Here is a 27121-nt window from a genome sequence, read left to right as displayed (position 1 = left end):
CTCAACAAAAAAAGAGGAGGATTGGCAGATGTTAGCACAAGGCTGATCTTCCTCACAAAAAAAAAAAAAAAAAATTTAGGCATTTTATAAGCCCTGATGATGGATTTTTGTTAGTATTTTCAGTTTTGAGCAGATATAATACTACTTATCCAGCATAAGTATTGTACTATAAAAGCAAAGAAAATTCTACTGCAATTGATATTCTTTTGTTTGGATATTTTAAATGTTCACATTCATAAGAAGGCTTTCATTATTTTTGCATTTCACATTGAAGCTACCAAGGATTGAGATATATGACACAGCTAGTTTAACTGCTAAGGAAAGAATGAATTTGACCAATATTGAGCAAGGATGTTCCCCATGAGCTAAACAAGAGAAAACAGGACTTCTAATAAAATAATCTTAGTATTTCCAGAAAAAAAAAAAAGAGAATAGCAGGGAATTTATAACCGTCCCTTTACCTTCCTCCAAAAAATCGTGAAACCAAATTACAACAAATCCGAGAAGAAGGAAAAAGAATAAATGAATTAGAAATCATTATTAGAAAAGAATATTTCTCTTGAAAAAATGAAATATTAAGTAGTATCGAAAATTCTAGTTCATCTGGTTCTGGAATCTAACAAAAACCTTTTGTTTTTAGATCCCAGAACATTGAAAGGTTATAATTTGGGGCAATGATTAATTATACGTTTTAACTGTAAACTTAAAAGATCATCTTCTGAGGATCTAACATGCAGCATGGTGACTATAGTTAATAATATGGTGTGGTCTACTTGAGAGTTGCTGAGAGTAGACCTGAAGCATTCTCACCACACACACACAATGAGTTAACTATGTGAGGTGATGGATGTGTTAATTATCTTGATCTTGGTAATCATTCCACAGTGTGTATGTATATCAAATCATCACATTGTACACTTTAAATATGTTACAATTATATTTGTCGATTATTCCTCAATAAAGTTGGGGAAAGAGAGATCATCAGTCAAATCATACTATTTTGTTTTTTTGAGATAAATAGCTCTACCTTTTATATTGCTATTGATGGAAGTAAAAAGATGTATTATTTTCACTTTCCATTCATAAAATAGAATTTATGGGAAGGAAAAGCTCCAACAACATTGGAGATTATTCCTAGGATTTCTGTGTTGTTACCAAAAAAAAAAAAAAGTTTAGCAGTGTCAACACTTTGCCTAATAGTGACTCTTACAGCTTATTCTCCAGAAAGGCATGATGTGTATTTTGAAAATCGTATTAGTATCGTATATTTAACCCTTGAATTAGAAACCATTTAGAAAGAAGTGAGAATACTTCACGTGGTTGAAAACTGACAATTTATGTGTGATGTTTAATGTAATTATCCAGATTCTTAGCTGTTATTAGAACTGAATGCTGCTTCTGACCCTACCAACCTGATAAAACTAGAAAGAATTTATGTCCATTTTTATTGTCAAATCTTTAGAGTTGTCTGAAGATTGATCAAAGTTGAAAGACATTATACCTATATGTCATTACCTGTCCATACCATTGTCTTATGAACTTTTCCTTCCTTATCTAAAATATATTATTTACCTTTGGAAAATATTTTATTAAATGGACACTAAACAAACCTGTCTATCTGCTCCCTTTAGTTAAAGATTTTTTTATTTCTATGCAATTGTATAGGAACCATGACTTTTTACACTTTGGTTTCTTTGCAGGCATTTTGGCTATTGATTTTTTGCCACTGTTTATATTCTTTGACAGGTACCAGAAAATGATGAAATATTTTTGATTCAACTGAAAAGTGTAGAAGGAGGAGCTGATATCAACACCTCTAGGAGCTCAGTTGAGATCATCATTAAGAAAAATGATAGTCCCGTGAGATTCATTCAGAGTGTTTATTTGGTACCTGAGGAAGACCACATACTCGTAATTCCAGTGGTTCGTGGAAAAGATGACAATGGAAATGTGATTGGATCTGATGAATATGAAGTTTCGATCAATTATGTTATTATAACTGGGAATTCAACAGCACATGCCCAGCAAAATTTAGACTTTATTGATCTTCAGCCAAGTACAACAATTGTTTTTCCACCTTTTATTCATGAATCACACCTGAAATTTCAAATAGTTGATGACGCTATACCAGAGATTGCTGAATCATTTCATGTTGTGTTACTAAAAGATACCTTACAGGGAGATGCTGTGCTGTTGGGCCTTTCTGTTGTACAAGTCACTATTAAGCCAAATGACAAACCTTACGGAGTCCTCTCATTCAACAGTATCTTGTTTGAAAGGACAGTTGTAGTTGATGAAGATACCACATCAAGGTATGGTTTATTTTAAACTTGTTGCTATAATTATTTTAATAATATTATTCCAAGATTTAATATTTGTGGTGCTGGACACAGTGCTTAACTGTTAAGAATATGTGTCATTTTTTTCTACCATGATTTCACTTATTTTCTTTCTTATTTTGAGAGTGATTTAAATATGCAAGTGAATTCATATTGTGGTAGTTTCCTAGGACATATCTAACATATCTACTCCTTAATATTAAAAACAGTCATTCTTTATGATATGGATTATGCTTTTACCGCTATCTGATGTCCAACTTGACGTTGGAAAAGCCTGTCTAAGGGAAATAGAGTGTATTATGTGACCATACATATTTGTTTTAAAAAATTCTAGATTTGAAGAAATTACAGTGGTTAGAAATGGTGGCACACATGGGAATATTTCGGTGAACTGGGTATTGACCCGGAATAGCAGTGATCCCTCACCGGTAACAGCAGATATCAGACCAAGTTCCGGAGTTCTCCATTTTGCACAAGGGCAGATGTTGGCATCAATTCCTCTTACTGTCATTAATGATGATCTTCCAGAAGAGGCAGAAGCGTATCTACTTCAGATTCTGCCTCATACAATACGAGGAGGTGCGGAAGTGAGCGAACCAGCAGAGGTAGATCTCTTGTTACGCTTGACTCCTGTGAATATTTCTGAGCTATAGAAGAGCCGAAGAATTTAATCACACAGAGGACATTTCTGTTTAGTTTGATGTGACAGGAGTAACAGTGGTTTTCAAAATGATGGTTGCTTCCCCTGCTCAGGGTTGTCATTTCTGTAGATGAAAAGTTTCCTCTTAAAAAATTCCACAGACTATAAATTAGGAAAGTTTTCAAATCTGTTTTTGATTAATCTTTTACTCTATTACATATAAGAAGTGATCATTTTTAGACATGATCTAGAAATAAATATAAAAAAATCAGAATAGCCTAGAAAATAAACAGTTTGGTAATCTCAGATGTGAGAATTCTGCACTTTAATATTTTATTCCTTTGTCGGCAGCTGTTATTCTACATTCAGGATAGTGATGATGTTTACGGCCTAATAACATTTTTTGCCATGGAAAACCAGAAGATTGAAAGCAGCCCGGGTGAACGATATTTATCCTTGAGTTTTACAAGACTAGGAGGAACCAAAGGAGATGTGAAGATGTTTTATTCTGCACTTTATGTTCCTGCTGGAGCTGTGGACCCTTTGCGAGCAAAAGATGGCATCTTAAATATACCCAGGAGAAATAACCTCATTTTTCCAGAACAAAAAACCCAAGTCACTACAAAATTACCAATAAGAAATGATGCATTCCTTCAAAATGGAGCTCACTTCCTAGTACAGGTACTTTAATGATTAAAATAATCTCAACTTTGGTTAAATTACAAGTGTACTTATCTTTATGAGAGAGTTAACTAACCATTATTTAGCCCCCATTTATAGGTTGGATTCTACTGTTGGTTGTAAAAGTTATTTAGAGAGTCCAAAGAGAGACTGTGTCTGCTCCTAAGACCAATAAGGATGGATAAAACAAGGGTTCCACTAAAGTTAATTTTGTGTGTGTGTGTGAGGAAGATTAGCTGTGAGCTAACACCTGTTGCCAGTCTTCCTCTTTTTGCTGAGGAAGAGTGGCCCTGAGCTAACATCTGTGCCCATCTTCCTCTATTTTATATCTGTGATGTTGCCACAGCATGGCCTGATGAGTGGTGCGTAGGTCCTAACCTTCGAACCCTGGGCCGCCGAAGCGGAGCGCGCGAACTTAACCACTACGCCACCGGGCCGGCCCCTAAAGTTAATATTTTTAATCAAGTGATAATAAAAGCTTATCAGACATGAAATGCAGGTTGGAATATAATGGATGACGTTATGGAGTAACTCACAAACTGTTTATGGGGGAGGGCTGGGAGAGAGAGAGAGAGATCTGCCATTCTTTTGAGTTGATTTGGGAAAATGTGACATAGGAATGGGGTTTGTAGGATAAATATGTTTTTCATGATGCAGGGAAGGCATTCCAGAAATAAAAAAGCAATATGAGAAAAATGTAGATACTTTTAAATAATATACTAAAAAAATCTGTTTCTTATATTAACTATAGATAGAATCTCTGAATTTTCATCTACTTAATAAGAAGAAATAAGGGCCCCATAACATATTCTTCCATCTTATCTCTTTTATTTCTTAACTTTTATTACCCAAAACATTATTTTTATTGCCAAAGTTGAAAACATCTGCACTCACTTATGATACTGTGATTCTGTTTTCCATGCATTTGGTATTGGTTGAGTCTGAAAATTAGAAAGCAATGAAGGGTGTGTATCAAATTTTGGTTATGGAAATAAATTTAATACAGAATCAGAGAGTACAAATGGATCATTAAAGAAAGAGCATATAGTCTTATGTCACCATACATTTTGCTAACTGAAATATATATCAAATGAAATCTCATATTACATTAATTTCTTTGAATCATGCCACATTTAAATTTGTTTCATATTTTTGCCTAGACTTTGTCTTATGGCTTATTATTGGTTTCTCTGGAGTTTGTAATTGCTCCTTTCTATATGCATCCTCACCATGTTAGGTCTTCCAGCTGTCTTATATACAGTGAATGTTGAGCTTAGCTGTACTACTTTCAACACTTGCTTCACCCCTGCTACTTAGGAGCTTTTTTACTGAACTCCTGAATTTTTTTGATCTCTTGCCTTTTCCTTCTTGTATTGTGTTTTAGTTTTGTTTTAGTATATCTATCCTCAAATACATGTGCAGAACGGATATGTGCAAGGTAAACGTTTTGAGTCTTTGAGCAGCTGAAAATGAAATATCATATTCACACTGATAGTTTGGCTTGGTAGAAATTTCTAGATTAAAATAATTTCTTCTTCAGAACTTGGAAGGTATTGTCTTTTAGCTTCCAGATTTGCTGATGAGAAATTTGAGTGGAAAGAAATTATTTACCTTTGTAGGTAACTTGCTCTTGATCTCTGAAAGCTTTTTTTATCTTCTTGGTGGTCTATGTTCCCAGGGTCGTGTCCCACCTTGCTCAGCACTCAGTGAGGTGGGCCCTTTTATTCTGAAGACCCTTGACTTTTTTTTGGTCTGGGCCACTGCTCATGCTTGTACTGTTTGTACATTTCCTAAGGACTCCTGGTGGAGGGGTCTAGTGGGTGACCTGTTATAGGGATATATGATTTATTGGTGTGTAGAGGATGCCTTTTTGTAATATGCCTATGCAGAGGGAGACCTTTGCTAATGTCCCCAAAGGTTTTGTCAGTAGTGATGGGAGATCCTGATCTTCTTCTTTATTATTATTACTATTATTATTGTTTTATTGTGTTTTCTCAAAATGGGGAAGTTATGATGCATACTTCTGTCTATGAGGATAACCCACTCTTTGGAGGACCCTTGAATTTCTCCTCTTGGAGTGATTGGTGAACAGAACATGACGTTATTCACAATTGTGTCTGTTCCCCCTGTGGATGTAGAATGCTCTTGTAAGGTGACTGGCCAGATGGTGGGAGATCTGGATTGGTGAAGTGAAATTGAGCAAGGGGTCAAGCCCATGGCCTAGGCCCTGTTGAGCAAGAAGTTAAAGCAACTGAAATGCTGCCACCAGAACACATTTAGAGATATATTTAGAAAATTTTTAAAAAGCTTTAAGTTTGACTTTATACAAAAATATGTCATAACTTATTATTTTTTTTTGTGTGTGAGGAAGATTAGCCCTGAACTAACATCTGTTGCCAATCCTCCGCTTTTTGCTGAGGAAGACTGGCCCTGGGCTAACATTTGTGCCCATCTTGCTCAACTTTATATGGGACGCCGCCACAGCATGGCTTGATAAGTGGTGCATAGGTCCGTGCGGGGATCTGAACCTGTGAACCCTGGGCCGCCGAAGTGGAGCGCACAAACTTAACCACTACGCCACCAGGCCAGCATCAGTCATAACTTACTTTTTAAAGTTGGTTTAATTGATATATGGAAATGCATACTAAGTTCACCAGTTTGCACTTAGGGTAGCGTTTCCCAAACTCAGGAGTTTTCAAGAGTCCCTGGGAGATAACTTTTCGAATGGAGTTTCAGAATTTAATGAAGGTTTTTGTTTTTTGTTCTTATTTTTGATGTCAGTGCTCTCCTTTGTCTTCTCTGTTATCGGTGACCTGTGGATTCAGAGGCATTCTCATTAATATACATTGCCTTAGTCAGTTTGGGCTACTATAAAGAATACCACAGACTGGGTGGCTTAAACAACAGACATTTGTTTCTCACAGTTCTGGAAGCTTGGAAGTCTGGGATCAGGGTGCCGGCATGGTGAGGTTCTGTTGAGAGCCCTCTTCCTGATTTGTAGACTGATGTCTTCTTTCTGTGTCCACACATAGTAGAGAGAGAGAGAGAGAGGAGGCAAGCCCTTTGGTGTCTCTTCTTATAAGGGCACTAATCTGTCATGAGGGCTCTGCCATCATGACCTAATTACCTCCCAAAGGTCCCATCTCCAAATACCGTCCCACTGGGAATTAGAGTTTCAGCATATGAATTCCAGGGGGGCACATTCAATTCATAGCATATGTTTAAGGTTCTTTTGTCTCTCGTGTCTCAGTGTTCAGTTCTCCCTTCTGTCTGTCTCCAATCTTGCATAGGTCACAACTCGTACAAGAACTAAATTACTAAAACAAGTGAATGAAGCAAAGATTTTCCATGGTTGCTTTTGCTTTCATGGAGGCCTGGGCATCCTGGCATTCCCATAGTAGCTGCAGTGACGTGACATGAGTTTGAGAACTGATGATGCAGAAATGTTGATTTTGAGTTGTAGAGAACTTTTCTGTTTCCATTGTAGCTGTCTTATTTCTCACACTGCCTCAAAACCAGTTTTTCCTGTGGGTAGAGACCCCCTATATCTATACCAATATTAGTAACCTTTATATTAAACTTTTAGTCTTTTGAAAATATCCAGTATCTCTATCCAAGTAGCTACGGAGAATCCCTGTGTAAACAAAACATTATTAAGAACCTTCTATGAGTCAGATATTATCCTAGCTATTTTATTTCAGCATTCTATATGAAGACGACAGAATTTATTTTTGATGACACTTGAGAAGGAAGGAAAAACTTGAAAAAGCATGTAATGTCTGAATTTTGGTGATCCTGGGTAAGAAATCTGTTTGCACCGCTAATTCTAACTCAGTTCTTTATCTATCTTCGTATTCAGTTAAAAAACAAAGGTCTTACAGTGCAGAGAATTAATGTAACACTGTAGGAAAGAAAGGCATTATTAGTCACTGACACAGTTCCTTGAGGTTCAGAACAGCTGTAGACTCTGGAAGGCTGGTTGGAATGACAAGGTTGTGTAGTTTGTATAGTACATAATGGATGAGCAGCTCAAGAATAGGAGGCATCAGACTCTGCGTGGAAAGTTGAATGAAACAGAAGAAAGGAGAATCTGAGACATGAGCTCGTCATTCTTTAGTAACCCTCTTGGCTAAATACATCAGTCTGAGATACAACTTTTGGCAGGCTTGGCCTACTCCTGTGCGGTCCCAGTAGCAAACTCTGAAAGCAAAGAACGACTCTTTATGAATGGAGCAGTTTGATTTATCAGATACTTAAGGAACCCAGACAGAAAGGCTTAGAGACTAGGAAATAAGCCGTGTAAAATTAGCATTCTCCTTTTGCTCGGTTCATTTCATAGCCTTCTATATCTACTTTCCTTATATTATTCAAAAATACTATATTTAGAATTCTGTAACTGTTGTAATAAATGTAAGTAAAATGTAACTTATTTTCTTCCTTTCTTTTTAGAAAGTTTTGAAGTAAAAATATATTGAGTTTTTTTCCTTGATGTTTTAAATAGTATTATCAGTTTAGCTCTTTGTGAGTATACAGGGATGAAAATGTTCATTCACAAACATGCACTTAGACACAACCAGTGTATTTTAAAAACATCTTCAGCTCCTAACAGTGCACACTTTATATTTATATGCCATTCAAATAATATATATTACTTGTTTATTCTTTGTGCTGTTTTTAAAGATACATGTATATGTATCTTTATGTATATGTATATGTATATGAGTATATATATTCCTTTTCTCTAGAAAGAATGACTTATGCTTATGTGGTTTTAACTATTTATCTTTACACTTTATTTATTTTATAAAGTAAATGCAGAATCACTAAAGAATCACATGTTTTATTTTACTTGACTTAGTCTACATACTAACATTTGGCAAAATTGGTCAGTCTGATTTCTTTTTTTCTTTTACTCAAATGAATATTTACCAAATATGAAATTTTTGATATCTTTCTCCTGTATATGATTTTCAAAGCAAAGTGCATGACATTTAAAAAAGGCATTTACTTTTGCCCTTTAAAATGTATATTGTTCATCACAAGACAGGAGAGTATGTGCAGGATAGTACCAACCCTGTCCTCTGGGGAAAATCAACTTAAATCACAAGTCTCGACTGATGGTTACTTAGTGCATCGTTTCCACATTACAAAGCCTGACAGGGGGCTCTAAAGAGTGGGAGATCCACAATGTCTTGTTAAGTTCAGAATTGCTTTTTAACTTAAAATCTGTTTGCTTTTGCAGTCCTATAATGATTATCTGTTCTTATACTCAAGTGACACTGTGAGGATTGATAGCTTGGACTTTGAAAAGTTAGAATATTAAGATGTTGAAGGTTTGTGATATATTAGGATTCCTATAGAGCTCAGCCTGTGTTGGAGGGATATTTCAATGAATATTTATTGTGTAACTGCTGCAGTTTCAGGTCTGTGTCATGTATTGGGAAAATGCTGAGAAGGACACAGGCCCACAAAAGCTCTATAGTCCTGTTGGGAAGTAAAAGTTGGGAACACACAAAATGATGATAAGCAAGCAATATGTGAAATTTATAATTAAGTTCTAATTTTAGTGAGGGTAGCGGTAGAAGTTCAGAAAAAGATAGAATAAAGAGAACTGGAGAATCCAAGGGAATCTTCTTGGTAGAGAGGGAAATTTAACAAGTCTTTAACAGTGGGTATATTTTGGACTTGTGGGATAATGGAGGCCATTCTAGATGAGGAGAACACCATGCAAGTTACTTCGATGGTGATGTTCATTAATCACCGGGACACTATATGTTATATGTGTTGCATTTTTTTTCAACATTAAGTCACATTTGGCGTGCTGAATGGTCTTCTCATAGTGAATTTTGCCTTCCAGAGGAGGAGAGTGGGTGACTGATTGGAGGTGTGGATCAGTGGAAGAGAGGAAAGATATGTGGATGACTCTGATATTGGCTTTAAGGTCAAAGTAGTTGGATATAGGCAACAAGAATGAAAAGCAGATGGTGGTGCTGGTGATGGTAGTGGTGAGGGGACATGGGACAGAGATAGTCATTTCTGTTTTGGACGTTCTATCTGTAAGGTGTCGGTGTGACATTTATGTCATATCTGGTGGCAGTTGGTTATAAAGACTTGGAATTTGAAAGAGAGATCCAGAGATTTTTCGGAAGATGGTGTGAAATTATAAGAAGGGCTAGGGAGAACCCTGGGGAATAATAATAATTGAGGAGCAGAAAGAACTCAAGAAGCCAGTGCAGGAGATTGAAACAGGATGGTGAATGAAGAAAGAGGAGAATGAAGTTGCCAAGTTATTGGTGACCTTTGCTCTGTTTACTTTGTTATCCCATGCAATTAAGACTTTTCTTTAGTTTAAAATTTTCTGTTCTTTCACTTTTTATTGTGTTTTTTTGTTTGTTTATTATAGTTGGAAACTGTGGAGTTGGTGAACATAATTCCCCCAATCCCACCTATAAGTCCTAGATTTGGAAGAATACGAAATATTTCTTTAGTGGTTACTCCAGAAATTGCAAATGGAGAAATTGGCTTTATTAGCAATCTTCCAGTCATTCTGCATGAACCAGAAGATTCTGCTGCTGAAGTGGTAAGTAGGCTTTTTTAAATTGATGGGGTCTAGTGAATTTGAGATAATATACAGACACTTTTTATTTTTGTAGAGTTAGCATATAGAGTTAACAGATCGTGAAAAGCTTCACCATTTACAGCAAGCCTTCAATATGTAATTTGACATAAGTAACTGATGAGTGTGTGATTTTCCATCATCTTTTGCCATGTTTGGTAGAATAAAATTAGAATTAATTGCGCACAGCAAAAGAAGGATATTTTGATGTGGCTGCTTTTAGGTAGTGCTGTGACATTTGATAGAGTGATAGCCAAACATAATTTTTTTTCAGTTGGCCAAGTCATATGTACCCAGGGTATCCTTGACCTGTTCCATTTCTGAGCACTCCTCATATTTGCCTTGGGCAGGACTACGGTGGCTGCCTTGGGTCCTACGCTTGGTGGTGGAGGTGATGGGAGTAAAGTTGTGGAATGTCAAATCTCAGGAATTTTGTATTATATATATGGGTAAATTTTTGCATACACATGCACACACACACATATAAAAGCATGCTCATGGGGTCGGCCCGGTGGCGCAAGCGGTTAAGTGTGCGTGCTCCGCTGTGGCCACCCTGGGTTCGCCGGTTCGGATCCTGGACACGCACCGACACACTGCTTGTCAAGCCATGCTGTGGCGGCGTCCCATGTAAAGTGGAGGAAGATGGGCATGGATGTTAGCCCAGGGCCAGTCTTCCTCAGCAAAAAGAGGAGAATTGGCAGATGTTAGCTCAGGGCGGATCTTCCTCACAAATAAATAAATAAATAAATAAAAGCATGCTCACAAATATAGCACCCCTCCTCTCCTCCCACCCTGGGTGAATTTTCCCCGCCATCTATCTTGGATGGCTGTGACCTGCAGCGTTATCATTCCCTGAGTCATAGTCTGTCCCTAAGAACCCGTCTCTCCAAGTCTGTCTCACATGTAGATTTGATTTAAATTGAGTTGAGGTTCAGATCAGGAATGAGGAGAGTTGTTTTTCTTATCAAAGCCTCATGTCAAAATGTGGTGACTGCAACTTCCCTTGTTTGTGTATTTGATCCTATAAATTGGCAGAGAAGCTCCATTTCTCAAGATGGTTTTGATTTTTTTTGTATTTTTCTAAATACACTTCATGTTTCTTTCTAAAAACTAAAAAACTAAAGCATTTAATTTTTTCTTAAAGAGTGAATAGTTTTTATTCACTTATAAAGCCGTAAACTTACCATTTCATTTTTTTTTTTTCTTGAGGATATTGGCTTTTAGGGAAAATTTGGGCCCGTGAACCTGCATTCTTTTCTCCTGGTAACCAGCAGAAAGAGTGGGCATTTCTCTTTGTTCTCTCTGTCCAGTGGACAGTCAGGGCCACGCCTACTCCCCCAGGAGTTAGCGCTGCCCACTCCCTCTGGGGGAGTTAAGGGCCCAACCCTCTGTTCCTTTGCTTCCTAATCTCCAGCCCTGACCATTGCTAGCCAAAGTAGCAAAAGTGTTAGGGAGGAAGATGGGCTATGTTAAAGAGCAAAGAACAAGAGGATATCTTTTTTAGAAGCTTAAAAAAAAAAACGTATCTACTGTTAGGTATTCCTTCATATTCTTTGTTTGAAAAAACTTCATTGTGATCTATGGTAATCCTTTCATTATATACATTTAAAATGTACCTCACTTGGGGCCAGCCCCGTGGCTTAGCGGTTAAGTGCATACGCTCCACTACTGGCGGCCCGAGTTCGGATCCCGGGCGCGCACCGATGCACTGCTTCTCCGGCCATGCTGAGGCGGCATCCCTCATACAGCAACTAGAAGGATGTGCAACTATGACATACAACTATCTACTGGGGCTTTGGGGAGAAAAAGGGAAAAAAAACGAGGAGGATTGGCAATAGATGTTAGCTTAGGGCCAGTCTTCCTCAGCAAAAACTGGAAGATTGGCATGGATGTTAGCTCAGGGCTGATCTTCCTCACAAAAAAAAGAAAGAAACTCGTTAAAAGATCTACTACCTGTGCATAGGATAAAAAAAATAATAATAATAAAATAAAATAAAATATACCTCACTTAAATAAAGCTATGAAGTACAATTTGTTTCAGAGCTATTATAATAGCTTCCATTTATATAGCTCATACTATGGAGACGCACTCTAATCCTCACCACAGACTTGCAAAATAGGGAACCACTAGCTTCGTTTCATGTGTGGAAATTGAGGTCAGAGAGGTTAAGTAACTTGCCCAAGGTAAGCCAGAGCCATGATTTGAGTATCTGATTTTGTTTCTACTGCATTTATTGTATTGGTTAGAAACATTTCTTATCCTTATATATTATCAGTATTTTCTTATTTTGCCTTCTCTCACTTTAGGATGCATTTTACCTAACATATAATTTTTCAGTTTTAATCACAAAAGTTTGTTTTTCAGTGTATATTGTGATATTAAATTAATTCCTTTTTCACAGACCCTCTGATGGGAATTTATTCTGTAGCCAAGTTATTCTATGTTTTTTACAATTATTTGACTTTTAAAATATTTAAGTCTTTTTGTTAAGACAAATCCCAGGTTAGGCGTATTTTTGGGTGGGGGCAATTTCATAGATAAATGTGATCAGCAGAAACTAATAAAAAATAGTTATATCTTAAGTTATTTTCATGCCTAAGGAGAAGGCTTGTTCACTTGTGTTTTTAATGTCATTTAACAGTTTGCTTCTCTACGCAGAATACATATATTCATATAATAACATGTATACACACTGACTGTAAAGCTTAAAATTCTTGAGCATATATTTCAGAATAAATTGTTCTGTTTTTTTCTTTTTATAAGGTATACATTCCCTTGCATCGGGATGGAACTGATGGCCAGGCTACCGTCTATTGGAGTTTGAAACCCTCTGGCTTTAATTCAAAAGCAGTGACCCTGGACGATATAGGTCCCTTTAATGGCTCTGTTGTGTTTTTATCTGGGCAAAGTGACACAACAATCAACATCACTGTCAAAGCCGATGACATACCCGAAATGAATGAGACAGTAACACTTTGTCTAAACAGGTAATAACACATTTAGGTAATGTTTAGTATCATCTATATGTTTGCATTCTCTGAAATAATTTTGTTTTTTGTTTTAATTCTTTTCTCCATGTAAAGTAAAAAGAAAATAAGTAGATAACTCTATGCTGGTGTTCTGACTTGTCTGTTATATGTTGATGGCTTCTGGTTAGACTATCAATATTATGACATAGTGAAATTTTACCCTGCTATTCATTGTGAAGAAACTTTACATAGGGAATTTATGATAGGTAGCAGATAAATCTGAGGCGTAGCTAATATGTTACTATATTAAAAAAATAGGCAGCAACAAATCTAAAATGTTAGGCTAAGCAAACAACTCTGCTGGCTTTATTTTCAAGTGGGGAGAGGATTAGAGCTTTTTTCAGTCAGTAAAAAGAAAGCGTTAATCTTCAGATAATGAAATTCTCTTTTTACATGGAATTTAACATTAAATAATACTTATTTTCCAGAAAATCAAAAATAATATAAATTTAAGGGATATTTTTTCGTAATAATAAGTATTTACTTAACATTTTTCAGTCAGTAATTTATATTAAGAAAATATCACAAAGAGAGATTTTCTGTTCAGTAATTCAGAAAATCCTTTCCAAAAATGAAAAAAAAATAGCGTTTAATTGATGTTAATTAAAAAAAAATCAAAACCAAGCTTATCGACTATAGGTCCCTTTATGTTACAGTTGATACATATTAAAGAAAGTTAGTGTGACTTGAAGGCTTTGCGAAATTCATATTTTAGAAACTAAAATTCACAGATAAATTCCACAGGAGTTATTTTGTACTATATTAATCAGGACTGAAGTATTAAGTAATAATTAACTTATATAACCCCTGGTCCTCTCTATATTTTACTGTCAGCCTCTTGTAGGTTTTCCTTTGTAGATGTTTTGTGTAAACACATTTCATAAATGTGATGAGTAGTTGTTTTTTATTTTTATGTGAAAGGAAAATACAGAATGTAGGGAACTTATCTATTGAATGTCCACTGTTAATTTTGTTTGCTTCCAGAACCATTATATTTACTTCCTTTTTTTACATGAGAAGTAAAACAAAACAAAACAACAATAAAGTAAGCAAGCAAAAAAAAATCAAAAAGCAAAAACCAAATACAACATACACACATACATTCTCTAAATGACTTATGGTTTTAATATATATTTTACATTTAATCTTTTTTTTTTTTTTTTTTTAAGATTTTATTTATTCATTTTTTTCCCCCCAAAGCCCCAGTAGATAGTTGCATGTCATAGGTTCACATCCTTCTAGTTGCTGTACGTGGGACTCGGCCTCGCGTTGGACGGAGAAGTGGTGCCTCGGGGCGCGCCCGGGATCCGAACCCGGGCCGCCAGCATCAGAGCGCGCGCACTTAACCGCTAAGCCACGGAGCCGGCCCTACATTTAATCTTAAGAAAGCTATTTCATGTGATGAAAAAAATCAATGAAATGTAAACTGAAAATTATTTTTTCACATATTTGCTTTTTTCTTTAAGTTAGGTCTGAGTACTTATTAAATCAGTGTACACTCAAAAAAAACTAAAGAAAAATGAACAGCAATTATAAACCAAAGATGTAGCAATTCATAGAAACTTTGTTAGCTCAGCTGAGAGTTTCTGCTCTGAACTAAACGTTTGAAGGATGATTTAAATTATATGTCTGGAAGTTATAGTGACTATTCTTCATATACTTTCAAAATAGTCATTTTTTAACCTTATGTAAACTTTTGAAATTAATATAATTTTTAAGTGTTTTTTTTTCGCTCTCTCTCCTATGGGTAAAAACAATACATAAGGAAGTACAAATCGTGGGGTAGAGAATTTTAGAAATGATTGCTTTCTTTCTTTTCAAATACAGGCAATTAGTTCAAATTTATACTAAAATGTTTTAATTCAATTAGTAACTGGTGCATACTTGTATTATCTCAATTGTGCATGAATAAGAATGAGAAAATTACATTTGAGTGTTATAAGACATATTTAGTTAAATAAATGTGAGAATAAAATTGATGATTTGAAATAACATATTTTATCAAAACCTCTGTCTCAGTTTTGCAAATTTTTAACAAAACTGAAATGAAAGAATGAATGAATGTTAGTGTGAGTATAGTGTGAGTATAATGTTACAATATAACATTACAACAAAAGATAATTAATACTGTATTGTAATACAGTTTACAATTTTCTCTTAATAAATTCGATGCAAATTCTCTATATTTCAACTAAATATAGATAAAAGTTCCCCTGTTACTAAACAATTTGATGCTTTTAATACCATACCAGTTAAAATATTTTATTGTTTAGTTTTCCTCAAATCAGAAACAATTTCATTATGCCAGTTTATTTAAAAAAAAAAATTGATATAACCCCTTATGTACAGATGGTGTTATTTGACTTTAAAAGTGAAGCAGTAGGGCTGTATATTTTTACCTGTACTTTTCAAGGCTGTTTGAAAATGCAGTACTTTGAGGATTTGGAAAAGTGTTTAGATTTCCTTATGTGAAGTTATATTTAAGTAATATTTGTCGTAGTTAAAAGATATAATGATATTTTATGACTTCTTGAGTATATTCCTATGCAAATGATGAAAAGTATATATTTCTCTGTTTATAGAGTTTTAATTTTTTCAAAGAACAACTGGCTTTAGATCTGAAGATGGAGGTTTTTATCTTTTTAAAACCTAATTAAAGCTACTAAGTAATTATAAGGCAGGCTGAATGAAATTTGCTCAGCTGCTGCAGTGTGTGAGCACGCACAGTGCTTGGCAGGCCCCAGCGCCTTGGAGCAGCTTGGAAAGGAATGTCTTCAATGGGTCTTGACATGCTGGCTGGCCATGGGGTCATCTTCCCTAAGTGGGAACTGCCGAACCTCTTGCTAGCATTTGTCAATAGCAGAGAACCCAGCAGACAGAGTTCCCATACAGTGAACAGGACTAGTTGGTGGGGGGAGAAAAAGAAAGGCTTCCGTTAGCTTTATTTTTACCCTGCCATTCTAAGTTTCTAGCAGTGTTAGTGAGATTTTGGCACATGATGTCTTTGTCTCCTTTTTCCCCCTTCCACACTGCTTTCTGTGTTGACAGGGTTGAAACCGAAAGGTTTGTTGTGTATTTTGGGTAAGTGTACAAAGTAATGCCTGGTTTTCGGTGATTCAGCATTTTGCTTTGCAAGCCATTATTTTGGTTAAGGCTGCTGTTTTGCATGACCACAGGTCTTGAGAAATTGTGCTTCTCGCCTGCCTGTGCATGCTTTGTCTGTAGTTTCATTTTCTAATGATAAGGGGGGCTTATAGGAAGTCTGTTTATTTTTTGTGAGAGTTTTAAATTATGAATGCCTGTAAGATATCTAATCAAAAGTTTGAGAATTAATGTAATTACATGTTTTAAAGAACTAGAATTTTAACTTCCCTTATAGTTTGCACATAACCTGGGGAACAATTATTGTGCTTTACTTGTGAAATTCTTACTTAACATCTTTTATGAATCTTATAGTTTTAACAGAATTTGCGGTCAATATTCTCATCTCTTCCATTGGTTTCTGTATGCAGCTAAGCAATTTCTTGCCTGTATTTTGTCAGTTGTTGTATAAATAACTTCAAAAATTGCCTTTTTACATAAGGTAGTATATTTTAAGAAAGGTTATAAATAAATTCATTTGTTTAATGCTCAGAATGGATTTTTATATTTTACATTCTGATCCAGTGTTCTCGTCTCCTAGAAAATCTCCTAGCTTATGTGGACATAGGAAATTTTAATTAATGAAAATATTGAAGTAAATGAAATATGGGAGATTTGCTATGAATGCTATGACTGCATTAACAATATAACAAATAACTGTCCTATTGTTTGGAATCTCTTCTGTGGCCACTAATATGCTAGGTAGTGGTTGTCGGATTTCCAAAAGGGAAAGGGAACGATGTTAATTCAGATTCTCTATTACATAGGAAGTGAGCTGTCCTTTCTAGGTATTAATTGTGGCTTCATTGTGATTTTGAGGTCTGATCTTGCGTACTTTTTGGTTCAATGGAAAGTGACGTTTGGAAAGGTTTAGAGCAGCTTGCAGGATTGAGAATTCTCAGAGAGCATGCAGGCTTTTAAACCCTCAGAACTTTGCAGTCCCAGTCCCTTTGATCATTCTAATTATAACACGGGGCATAAAAACCAGAAATAAAAAAAATCTTGTTTTAATATGTTCTTTTGTGATATGTATAGGAAATAACATGTCATGCATCTCAGATCCTTTCTGTTCCATTTTTTTATGTATGTCCTACATTTTCTTTTATAATGAAAGAAAAAGATGCATTAAAATTAATGCATTTAATTAATTAAAATCGAGATCAATAGAATCATCTGAAAGGTCACAGAATATTTCTAAAATCTAATCATAATTTTATTTTCGATTGGTATGGTTTGCTTTAGTCCATGCAGTTGTCCAACTTTTATTCAATTAGTATAATCTTATGTAATGGGTTTTTTGAAGAAACTCAAGTGTATGTAAAGTTAAAACAATTTTATTTAAATATATTTTCTAACTATATGTTACAAATTAAATTTTTCTAAAACTGGAAACAAATCTGTAAATTTGATGCTTTATAAAAATATATTTACAACATTTGATTACTGTATTTTTGCAGTGTTTGGTTTCAGTCAAATATAAAAGATGTAATGAATTCAGAAATAGAAGTTCTTTCATAGATGTTATGAGTATAACAGTTTTGATCTTAAGTGATTTTATTTATTTATTTATTTATTTTTTGTGAGGAAGACCAGCCCTGAGCTAACATCTGATGCCAATCCTCCTCTTTTTTTGCTGAGGAAGACTGGCCCTGGGCTAACATCCGTGCCCATCTTCCTCTACTTTTATATGGGATGCCGCCACAGCACGGCTTAACAAGCGGTGCGTTGGTGCCCACCCAGGATCCGAACCGGCGGACTCTGGGCTGGCGCAGCGGAGTGCACGCACTTAAACACTTGTGACACCGGGCTGGTGCCCTTAAGCGATTTTAATACACTTAAATTCAGTTTAAGTTTTAACTCCTAATAACCTTAATATTTATTATCTGGAGTAAATAAACTTGCAGAATCCGGAAGGAAAACCATAGGTAGTGGATGCCTTTTCCCCTCTGATTTCTCCAGGGTTGATGTGGAAAATCAAGTGCTGAAATCTGGATATACTAGCCGTGACCTGATTATTTTGGAAAATGATGATCCTGGGGGAATTTTTGAATTTTCTCCTGCTTCCAGAGGACCCTATGTTATAAAAGTAAGTATGAAAGAAACTTCAGTCTATTCTGTACTCACAACTTCAGAAGAGCCTCAAAAGATTTGAACTCTTGTGGGTTTTTTTGAAGGAAGGAGACTCTGTAGAGCTCCACATTATCAGGTCCCGGGGAGCTCTGGTCAAGCAGTTTCTGCATTACCGAGTGGAGCCGAGAGAGAGCAGTGAATTCTATGGAAACACTGGGGTGCTGGAATTTAAACCTGGGGAGAGGGAGATTGTGATCACCTTGGTAACAAGATTGGATGGGATACCAGAGGTACGGGATTTCATTTTTAACTTGGGCTTTTGTGGAAAGTTGGTAGTATCTAGTATGTTATGAATATAAATATTTTGAATGTTGGCAAGGAGATGCAGGAAAGGAAGTGGGCAAGAATGGGTTGAGAAGTACTTATGTTAGGAAAGGAAATAAAACAAGCGTATAAAACACAGACAGACTCCTTCAATTTTGAATAGTATATGTTTGTCCTACGTAAAAAAATATCAGCAGTCTGAAACTTTCCATGTGATCAGTTTTCATCTCTTTTTAGCTTTATTTATGTTAAGCCTTATTTTATGTAATCTGCATTGACTGAACTTTTAATAATATGGTTTTGAAATGAAGAAGTTTTTCTGTAATATAACTTTTTAAGGGAAATAAATTTAAGTTTTATATTAATGTAACCAGATATTGGTTCATTCTGTTTGCACACCAATGCATTTGTAGCTTTTTTTTTTTTAAAGATTTTATTTATTTTTTATTTTTTGCCCCCAAAGCCCCAGTAGATAGTTGTATGTCACAGCTGCACACCCTTCTAGTTGCTGTATGTGGGACTCGGCCTCAGGATGGACAGAGAAGTGGTGCCTCGATGCGCACCCGGGATCCAAACCCGGGCCCCGAACCCGGGCTGCTAGCATCGCAGCGCGTGCACTTAACCACCAAGCCACAGGGCCGGCCCTACATTTGTAGCTTTTAAATTACTTTTATTTTATTTACTCTGGTTAGTTTAAATGACTAGATCATCAGTGATAAGGTCCAGTCTTCTTACTGTTTTAGTATAGTATCATGGTTTATCATTTCTCTTTTTGGATAATGTATACTTATCTGATGTCTCTCTTAATTGATGGGCAGAATGTTAAAAAATTTTTTAAGCAATAATATCAGCTCTTTTGGGGCCCGGCCTGGTGATATAGTGGTTAAGTTCATGTGCTCTGCTTTGGCGGCCTGGGGTTTGCAGGTTTGGATCCTGGGCGTGGACCTACACACCACTTTTCAAGCCAAGCTGTGGCAGGCGTCTCACATATAAAATAGAGGAAGATGGGCACAGGTGTTAGCTCAGGGCCAGTCTTCCTCAGCAAAAAGAGGAGAGTTGGCAATGGATGTTAGCTCAGGGCTAATCTTCCTCACATACACACAAAAAGAAATAATATCAGCTCTTTCGTCCTTTCAGTGAATGCTATGTTTCTGAAAAATTGATGGTATTAATATTTTTGCATATATATATTTTTATTTACTCTGAAAATTTCAACTTTGTATTTTTCCTAACTTGACATGTTCATTTCAGTTGGATGAACACTATTGGGTGGTCCTCAGCAGCCACGGTGAACGAGAAAGCAAGCTAGGAAGTGCGACGATTGTCAACATCACGATTCTAAAAAATGATGATCCTCATGGGATTATAGAATTTGTTTCTGATGATCTAATTGTTATGATAAATGAAAGCAAAGGAGATGATACCTATAGTGGTAATTGGTTCTGCTTCTTATGTTCTATTACTGTTTACTGAAGAGGAAATGAATCATTTTTTAGTTTATTTCTTTAGTAAATAGTTATTTTTAGTTGTCCATCTGCGTTAGAAATTATGTGTAGTGCAGACAAATTGGTGTTTTTAAAAAAGCATATTTAAGATTGCTGTTTTTATTTCCTACATAGTATTGTGATGATATTGATGACTTCAGGTATATTTTGATTTCAATTCACCATATGCAGTGAAACTCAAACACTCAAGAATGAGCCAAGTTATACAGGAAAAACTTTAAGAGTTACTGCTAGGGAACTATTGCAGTGGCCTGAAATGAGAAGTACAGTAATTTATTTTTATAGCAGCGTCTGTCTGGGTAAGAAAATCACTTTTGAGTGTGCAGCTTCCTCTAGCTGTCTGTAGCAAATACCCTTATAGGACTTTGTGATAGGTGTACTAATTAATCACTGTTCTGTTCCCTATGCTCAATGACATTTAAAATCCCAAACTGTGATGGAAAAGCTCAAGTTCATTTATTTTATCAATTGTCTACCTACAGAGAGAGGACTAGGCTAATACGTTTTTATATGTACCTTGGAGGCTGTGCTAAGCAAGTAATTCATTTTTATTAAAAGAGGTCTTATTTTTACTTCTGCTTATTTGAGTGATTTCTATATTCATCATTTTAAAATTGTTTAATATATATTCCTATATGTAATGCGTGTTTGTATTTCACAGCTGTTTATGGTGTAATAAGAAATCGAGGCAACTTTGGTGATGTTAGTACATCATGGGTGGTTAGTCCAGACTTTACACAAGATGTATTTCCTGTCTGGGGGACTATTTTCTTTGGAGATCAGGAATTTTCAAAAAATATCACCGTTTACTCCCTTCCAGATGAGGTAAATGTTGCACATATAACTCTCTTCTTATTGTTGCTCAATAATTATTTTTTATTAAATAATTAAACATCTAGTAACATATTTTGTCATGATAGTATGTGATAAAGAACTCAGGTGTGACAATGTCTGACTATAAGCAAAAAGAGAAATATTATTTTTTGGTTCCCCTGAAGGCATTTTTTTTTTTTTTTTTTTTTGCTGAGGAAGACTTACCCTGAGCTAACATCTCTTGGCAATCTTCCTCTTTTTGCTGGAGGAATATTCACCCTGAGCTAACATCTGTACCAGTCTTCCTCTGTTTTGTGTGTGAGCCACCACCACAGCATGGCTGCTGACAAGTGGCGTGGTTCCACGCCTGGAAACTGAACCCAGGCCCGCTAAGCGGAGCGTGCTGAACTTAACCACTAGGCCATGGGGACGGCCCCCCATGAAGGTGTTTTTAACTCAGTACTGATGGTGGCCAGTGTCACTGCGTAGGTATCAAGTATCAGGGATTCACAATTGTGGGAGAGGGTAAGTGCTTGGCTTGTACTTAGGCCCTTTAAAGACAAGGCACCATCAACCAAGTATCATATGGTGGACTCTCAGAGTCAAGACACTGGGCCAGATAGATCATGGATCCAGTATGGTGTTCATCTTACTGATAGTGAAGAGAAAGAACTTAGTAACAATGAGGAGAGGACCTTTCTGAGGGGGGCTGTGCTTTGAACTGCTATGGAAGCCTGTCGCCTTTCCCTCAAACCCATCCCTTGAGAGACAAAATTCCAACACTCTTTCATTTTAGGATGTGGAGAAAACCAGTTCACATGGATGAAATGAAAGAGAAAGAGTGTCTACCTGGAGATTCATTTAGCTTCAGAGATGTGGGGAATCTCATCTTGTTAGGACATGGGAGTGAGGTCTTTATGACCCACTGGGGTGAAACTTCAGTAAAGTTTGTAAGGGACCTTTGAGAGCTAGTTGAGGTTTCCTTTGTTATGAACTCTGTTCTAAATGTGTCAGAAAGTTATTTTTCTGTTCAATTTTTTTCCTTTTAAACAGTGTATATCCCATTTTCTTAAATAATATGAGCTATGTAGTATTTCTGTTTTTAGCTTATGTAAGGCAAAACATCTCTATATCATTTTAAATTTTATAGTCAGTCAAAATAAAGTGGCTGTTTGGATGAATGCACATTAAGATATTTTTTTTGGAGGTCTGAGTACTACTTGAATAATTTAGGGTGGTTCTGCCTCAGAAATGGAAATGAGTATTAGCACTATTATTATGGAGCTATTTTTGTAAAAAACATAAAAAGTAATTTAGGAATATGTAATGCAATTATTTGTACAAATCATCTGACTTAAAACACGTGTAACATTTTCCAAAAGATTCCAGAGGAAATGGAGGAATTTACCGTTACTCTACTTAATGCCACTGGAGGAGCTAAAATAGGAAATAAAACTACGGCAACTCTGAGGATTAGAAGAAATGATGACCCCATTTATTTTGCAGGTGGTATTGCTCTTATTTGAGTGAGTTTACATCTTTCTTAAACACTATATATATCAGTATATATATATTTTTTTCAATATTTTTTTAACTGAAGATTTTTGAAAGCACAATTGATGCTTATTTAAATATGATTTCATGCTTTGTTTAGATGATCATTATTTGATCTGTTTGACGTTTTAACAGATATTTTTAAAGATCTTCTGAAGGGAAAAGTAAATAAATACTGTTTTGTTATCTTTATTCTCCCCCCACTTCAAATTCCAAGGTATTTTCTTTCCTTTGTGCAGAAAAGAACACTCTTCCATATGGTCTTTTCCAATACACAATTAGCCAGTTCAGAGTCTGGGTATTGTACCTAATGGATGGTCACTTATTATAATAACTAATATTTAATAGACATAAATTAAGGTTTCCCTATTTTTGCCAGTTTAATGCTTTCTTTAGGACTGTCTTTTGCCACCAGAGACATCTTTTAGTTTTATTTATAAGACTTAATTGGTGTCTAATTCTTCCTTTTTGTAAACTGTCCAATTTACAATTGCAGGAATCTTTTAAACCTCTTTAATTTTGTTGAATCTTATTCTTAACCTTCGGCTAAGATGTCCTTAATCAATTAGTCCTGGGTTCAACCTTCTGCTGACTGCTGTGGCAAAAATAAAACATAAGATATCTGGGCCTGTTCTCAAGGAACTTAACAATTTGGAAATGAGGTGTATGAAACAGTAGGCAGAGGATTTCAGATAGTATGTAATTTACTGATAAATTCAGTGTTGAAGACAATGGATTCTGTAGGAATTAAGGCAAGAGAAAGGCCATTGACTTGAAATAATCAGAGGAGGCCTCATGTTAGGAGTTGGGACCAGAACTGAATCTTTAAGCAAAGACATAGTGCAGGGCATTTCTTGTGAGGGGGCAGGGAGAAAGGTAAAGTGACTTGAAAATATGTAGATGGAATCAGAAAAGCTAACATGTTCCTTCTTTTCTTTATGAATATTCCAGAACCTCGTGTAGTGAGGGTTCAGGAAGGTGAGACTGCTGACTTTACAGTTCTTAGAAATGGATCTGTTGATGTTGCCTGTACTGTCCAATATGCTACCATGGACGGGAAGGCTGCCGCAAGCGATGGAGACTTTGTTCCCGTTGAAAGAGGAGAAACGCTTGTTTTTGCAGTCGGAAGTAGAGAGCAGAGCCTATCTGTATTCGTTAACGAAGACGATGTCCCAGAAACAGATGAAGACTTTTACATAATCCTCTTTAATTCAACAGGTAAATAAATTATATTTTTATGGCAGATCTGTTGTTTTAGTGCTTTATTAAGATGAAAGTATGCTTGTTTAGTAGTGGTACCAAATAGTACTTAACTGTCCTATGTCACTGTTCAAGAACAAAATTGTTTCTTGAGGGATGGGGAGAAGAATATATATGTTGAACCTGGTATATTCTATGGCATTATTTTTAATCTTTTTTCACAATATAGCATAAATAGAAAATTATAATATTATATAAGGAATAGAAATCTTCTAGCTAAAGCTACCCAAAGACTTGTCTAATCTCCCCAAGGGCTTAAGGCATCAGTATCCTGTAACCCCTTACTCTCCTAGCACAGTGCTGGGCATATTGGTTGGGAGTTGCATTCTCTAGGTGGCTGGGCCCAACCGGCTGTTTGATAATTCTCTGGAGTTCTAGCCATAATGAATGACAATTTGCAAGGGGGAAAAGAAAGGCTCTTCCTTCTTCTCCATACTATAAATGAAGCAGGATATTTTGACTCCACCTTTAGTAAATTGGAGGGCTATAGTGTCTCCTGATATTTATTTTATTCTTTTAAGAGTACAAAGAGCTGGTTTTCCCTGAACCTTTTGAGAGTAAATTGAAGACATGATACCCCATCACTCCAAATACATTAGTGCGGTTTTCCTAGAAGCAAGAACATTCCCCCACATAACCACAGTATAACCATAAAAATCAAGAAGTTAACGTTTATACAGTACTTGCCTCAGACCACATTTAGATTTCTCTGTTTGTCCCAATAATGTCCTTTCTAGCAAAATCATCCTTTCTCGAACCATGTGTTGCACTTAATTGTCATGTCTCTTAAATCTCTTCAATCTGGAATAGTTCTTCAGTCTTTCCTTGACTTTTCTGACCTTTATAATATAGAAGATTACAGATTAGTTATTTTGTAGAATGTCCCTCATTTTGGGTTTTTTTGGAGTTTCCTCATTATTCGATTCAGGTTTTGCATCCTTAGCAGGAATTTCATAGAGGTGATTCTGTGTTCTTATCATATTCCTTCAGCTGGCATGTGATTTTGTTTTGTCCCTTTACTGCAAGGTTCACTTTGGCCACAATTTAGGTGGTGACTGCCAGGCTTTCCTACTGTACTTTTTCTCCTTTGTAATTAGTAAATAGTTTATGGGAGAGATACTTTAAAACTATATAAATATCCTATTACTCATCAAACTTTCAATTTTTTCATCGATCAGTATCAGTCTGGACTCATGATTTCCATTAATGCAGTGGGTTATATTTTGCTATCATTATTTGTTTTGATGGTCAGATTGTCCCAGATTTGGCCAGTGGTAGCCTGTCTGAGATGACTTCTTTGTCTTTTTTGACACGTCCCTATTCTTTGAGCATTTTCATGCTTCCTGGCACAGGAATCTGTTTCAAACTCATTTCGTACTTTTCTTGTCACAACCCTAAAATCAGCCGTTTCTCCAGGAAGCCCTGGTTCCTTTTAGTGAAGAATATTATTTAGAAACAAGGATCTGGGCACTAGGTGTGCTTATTGTTATTGAGGTTACGCTCCTCCTAGGCTCTCTTACTGTATAGAGATAGGGAATATATGTATTTTTGTATGTACTTATGTATACACACACACTTTTACATCTGTAGTTCTGTATCCCACTGTATGTATTGAAAACCATTAGTTCACACCAATCTCCATTTCCATCCAGTGTCACAGAGTTCATTCTAGCTTTCTCCCTTTCCATATTGGTCCCTCCCTTCTCTGATAGTGAGAAATCCAGCCCCCTTTATCTTTAATATATTTACTTATTTGATCAGTTCCCCCTGTGTGTAACCACTCTCCCATTGCTTCTTTTACCTTCTTCCCACAATGAGATTGCATTTCCTACCCTACTAGGGTTCTAGCTTCCTGCTCTAGGCCAACCCTGTACCCCCATCTGGATGTCCTCCCACTCCACGTGGACTCCAACATCCAACACCAAGCTTTTCTCCTGGGGAGATGCCCTCCTTACCCTGCGTGACTCTGACACTTTGTGCCAGGTCACTGGGTGCCCTACCCCCCACCCTAGTGTGAATGCCTGCCTTGTGCTCTGCCCTGTGCCTTGTGGACTGAGATATTCAGAAAGAGGAAGAGGAAAAGAAAGAGATCACTTAATTTGTGTTTGTGCTGTTTCTCTATCCTTCTCCTGATCTCTTTGTTTTTTTCCATTTGTGTTTCTCTTCCTGTTCTCCTTCCTCTTCTTCTCATTTTTTCACATGGCTTGACTAAGAAAATCAAAAAAGTAAAAACTGAAAACTGTCATCTGGTGAGGAAAAGTTTGGCTTTTTAGTATCATGGCCACAAAAGAAATTTCACAGTCACAAATAACATAGTCAGTCAGATCTTATGTAGACCAGAACCATTTTGGTGAATCCAATCATTGTCCTAAAATTTAAATGAAAGAAATTGCTACAGATAAAAATAATTTTGGTGAAGTAAAAGTAGAAAACAGAAAGTTTTACTGTGAGGTGTAGAAAGTTGGTGAAGAAATGATGTTGTCTTAATAGAGGTTACTCTAAAGGTAGGTTCTTGATGCCATTTATTAATTTGGTGTAATTCTCATGAAAATGATTGTGTCCCAAACATATCTGGGATCAACATGTCACTGGTGTCAAACTATTGTCAGGAACAAAATGTGGCTATGATTAAAATAGTGGATCAAAACATCCTGAACTCTTGTAGAGAAAATGGAAAATGACTCTTCAAGGAGAAGTTTAGTCAGTTTATTTTGTAATATGTATCATTGGTGGGGAAATATATATTTGACTTTGAGAGAGATTGAGAGACAGAGAGGAGTGACTGGGTGACTGGCCTGAGGTATGTGTGTATATTTACTGCTGCTGCATTTGTTTTCAATATTTTTCCAGAAATGGTAGCATTTGATGGATCTAATGACTTTAGCTATGAAAACTTGAATGAGAAAAATCTTTAGAATTTGTGCTTTTTACATCTTTTCTTACTTCTTTCTTTCCTTCTTTTCTCTCCTCTTTTCTGGTGTCAAAATGTTAAGGGCCTGAGGGGATCAATGATGGGAGAGTTGGAGGGGCAGCATCTCTAAGATGACCTAGTGCTGGCAGTGGGTGTTTATGCCTGATAGTTATTGTTCACAGTATATGCCCTGAGATTGAATTATTAGATCAAAGTATATGGCCATCCTTAGAGCCC

General features: G+C 36.1%; 1 protein-coding gene across 9 annotated transcripts in view; it reads left to right on the top strand.

The window, feature by feature from the left end:
* The window catches only part of ADGRV1 (adhesion G protein-coupled receptor V1), a 519382-nt gene that overhangs the window by 44913 nt on the left and 447348 nt on the right, over positions 1-27121 (top strand). For all 9 annotated transcript variants that reach the window (XR_015552022.1, XR_015552021.1, XM_087430056.1 and 6 more), the window contains exons 7-17: positions 1747-2312; positions 2674-2944; positions 3331-3660; positions 10064-10240; positions 13041-13264; positions 18407-18533; positions 18622-18807; positions 20093-20273; positions 21008-21171; positions 22542-22665; positions 23665-23931. Coding sequence is in view for 7 of the 9 variants with exons in the window: in XM_087430056.1 (XP_087286182.1) it covers positions 1747-2312; positions 2674-2944; positions 3331-3660; positions 10064-10240; positions 13041-13264; positions 18407-18533; positions 18622-18807; positions 20093-20273; positions 21008-21171; positions 22542-22665; positions 23665-23931 (2617 nt within the window). In the remaining 2 variants the exon portion in view is untranslated. The remainder of the gene's footprint in view (positions 1-1746; positions 2313-2673; positions 2945-3330; positions 3661-10063; positions 10241-13040; positions 13265-18406; positions 18534-18621; positions 18808-20092; positions 20274-21007; positions 21172-22541; positions 22666-23664; positions 23932-27121) is intronic.

This window comes from Ceratotherium simum, chromosome 4, assembly GCF_057802395.1.
Source record: "Ceratotherium simum simum isolate JZ-2026a chromosome 4, ASM5780239v1, whole genome shotgun sequence".
In the NCBI taxonomy this organism is placed as follows: domain Eukaryota; kingdom Metazoa; phylum Chordata; class Mammalia; order Perissodactyla; family Rhinocerotidae; genus Ceratotherium; species Ceratotherium simum.
This window is presented reverse-complemented; position numbering and strand designations above follow the sequence as displayed.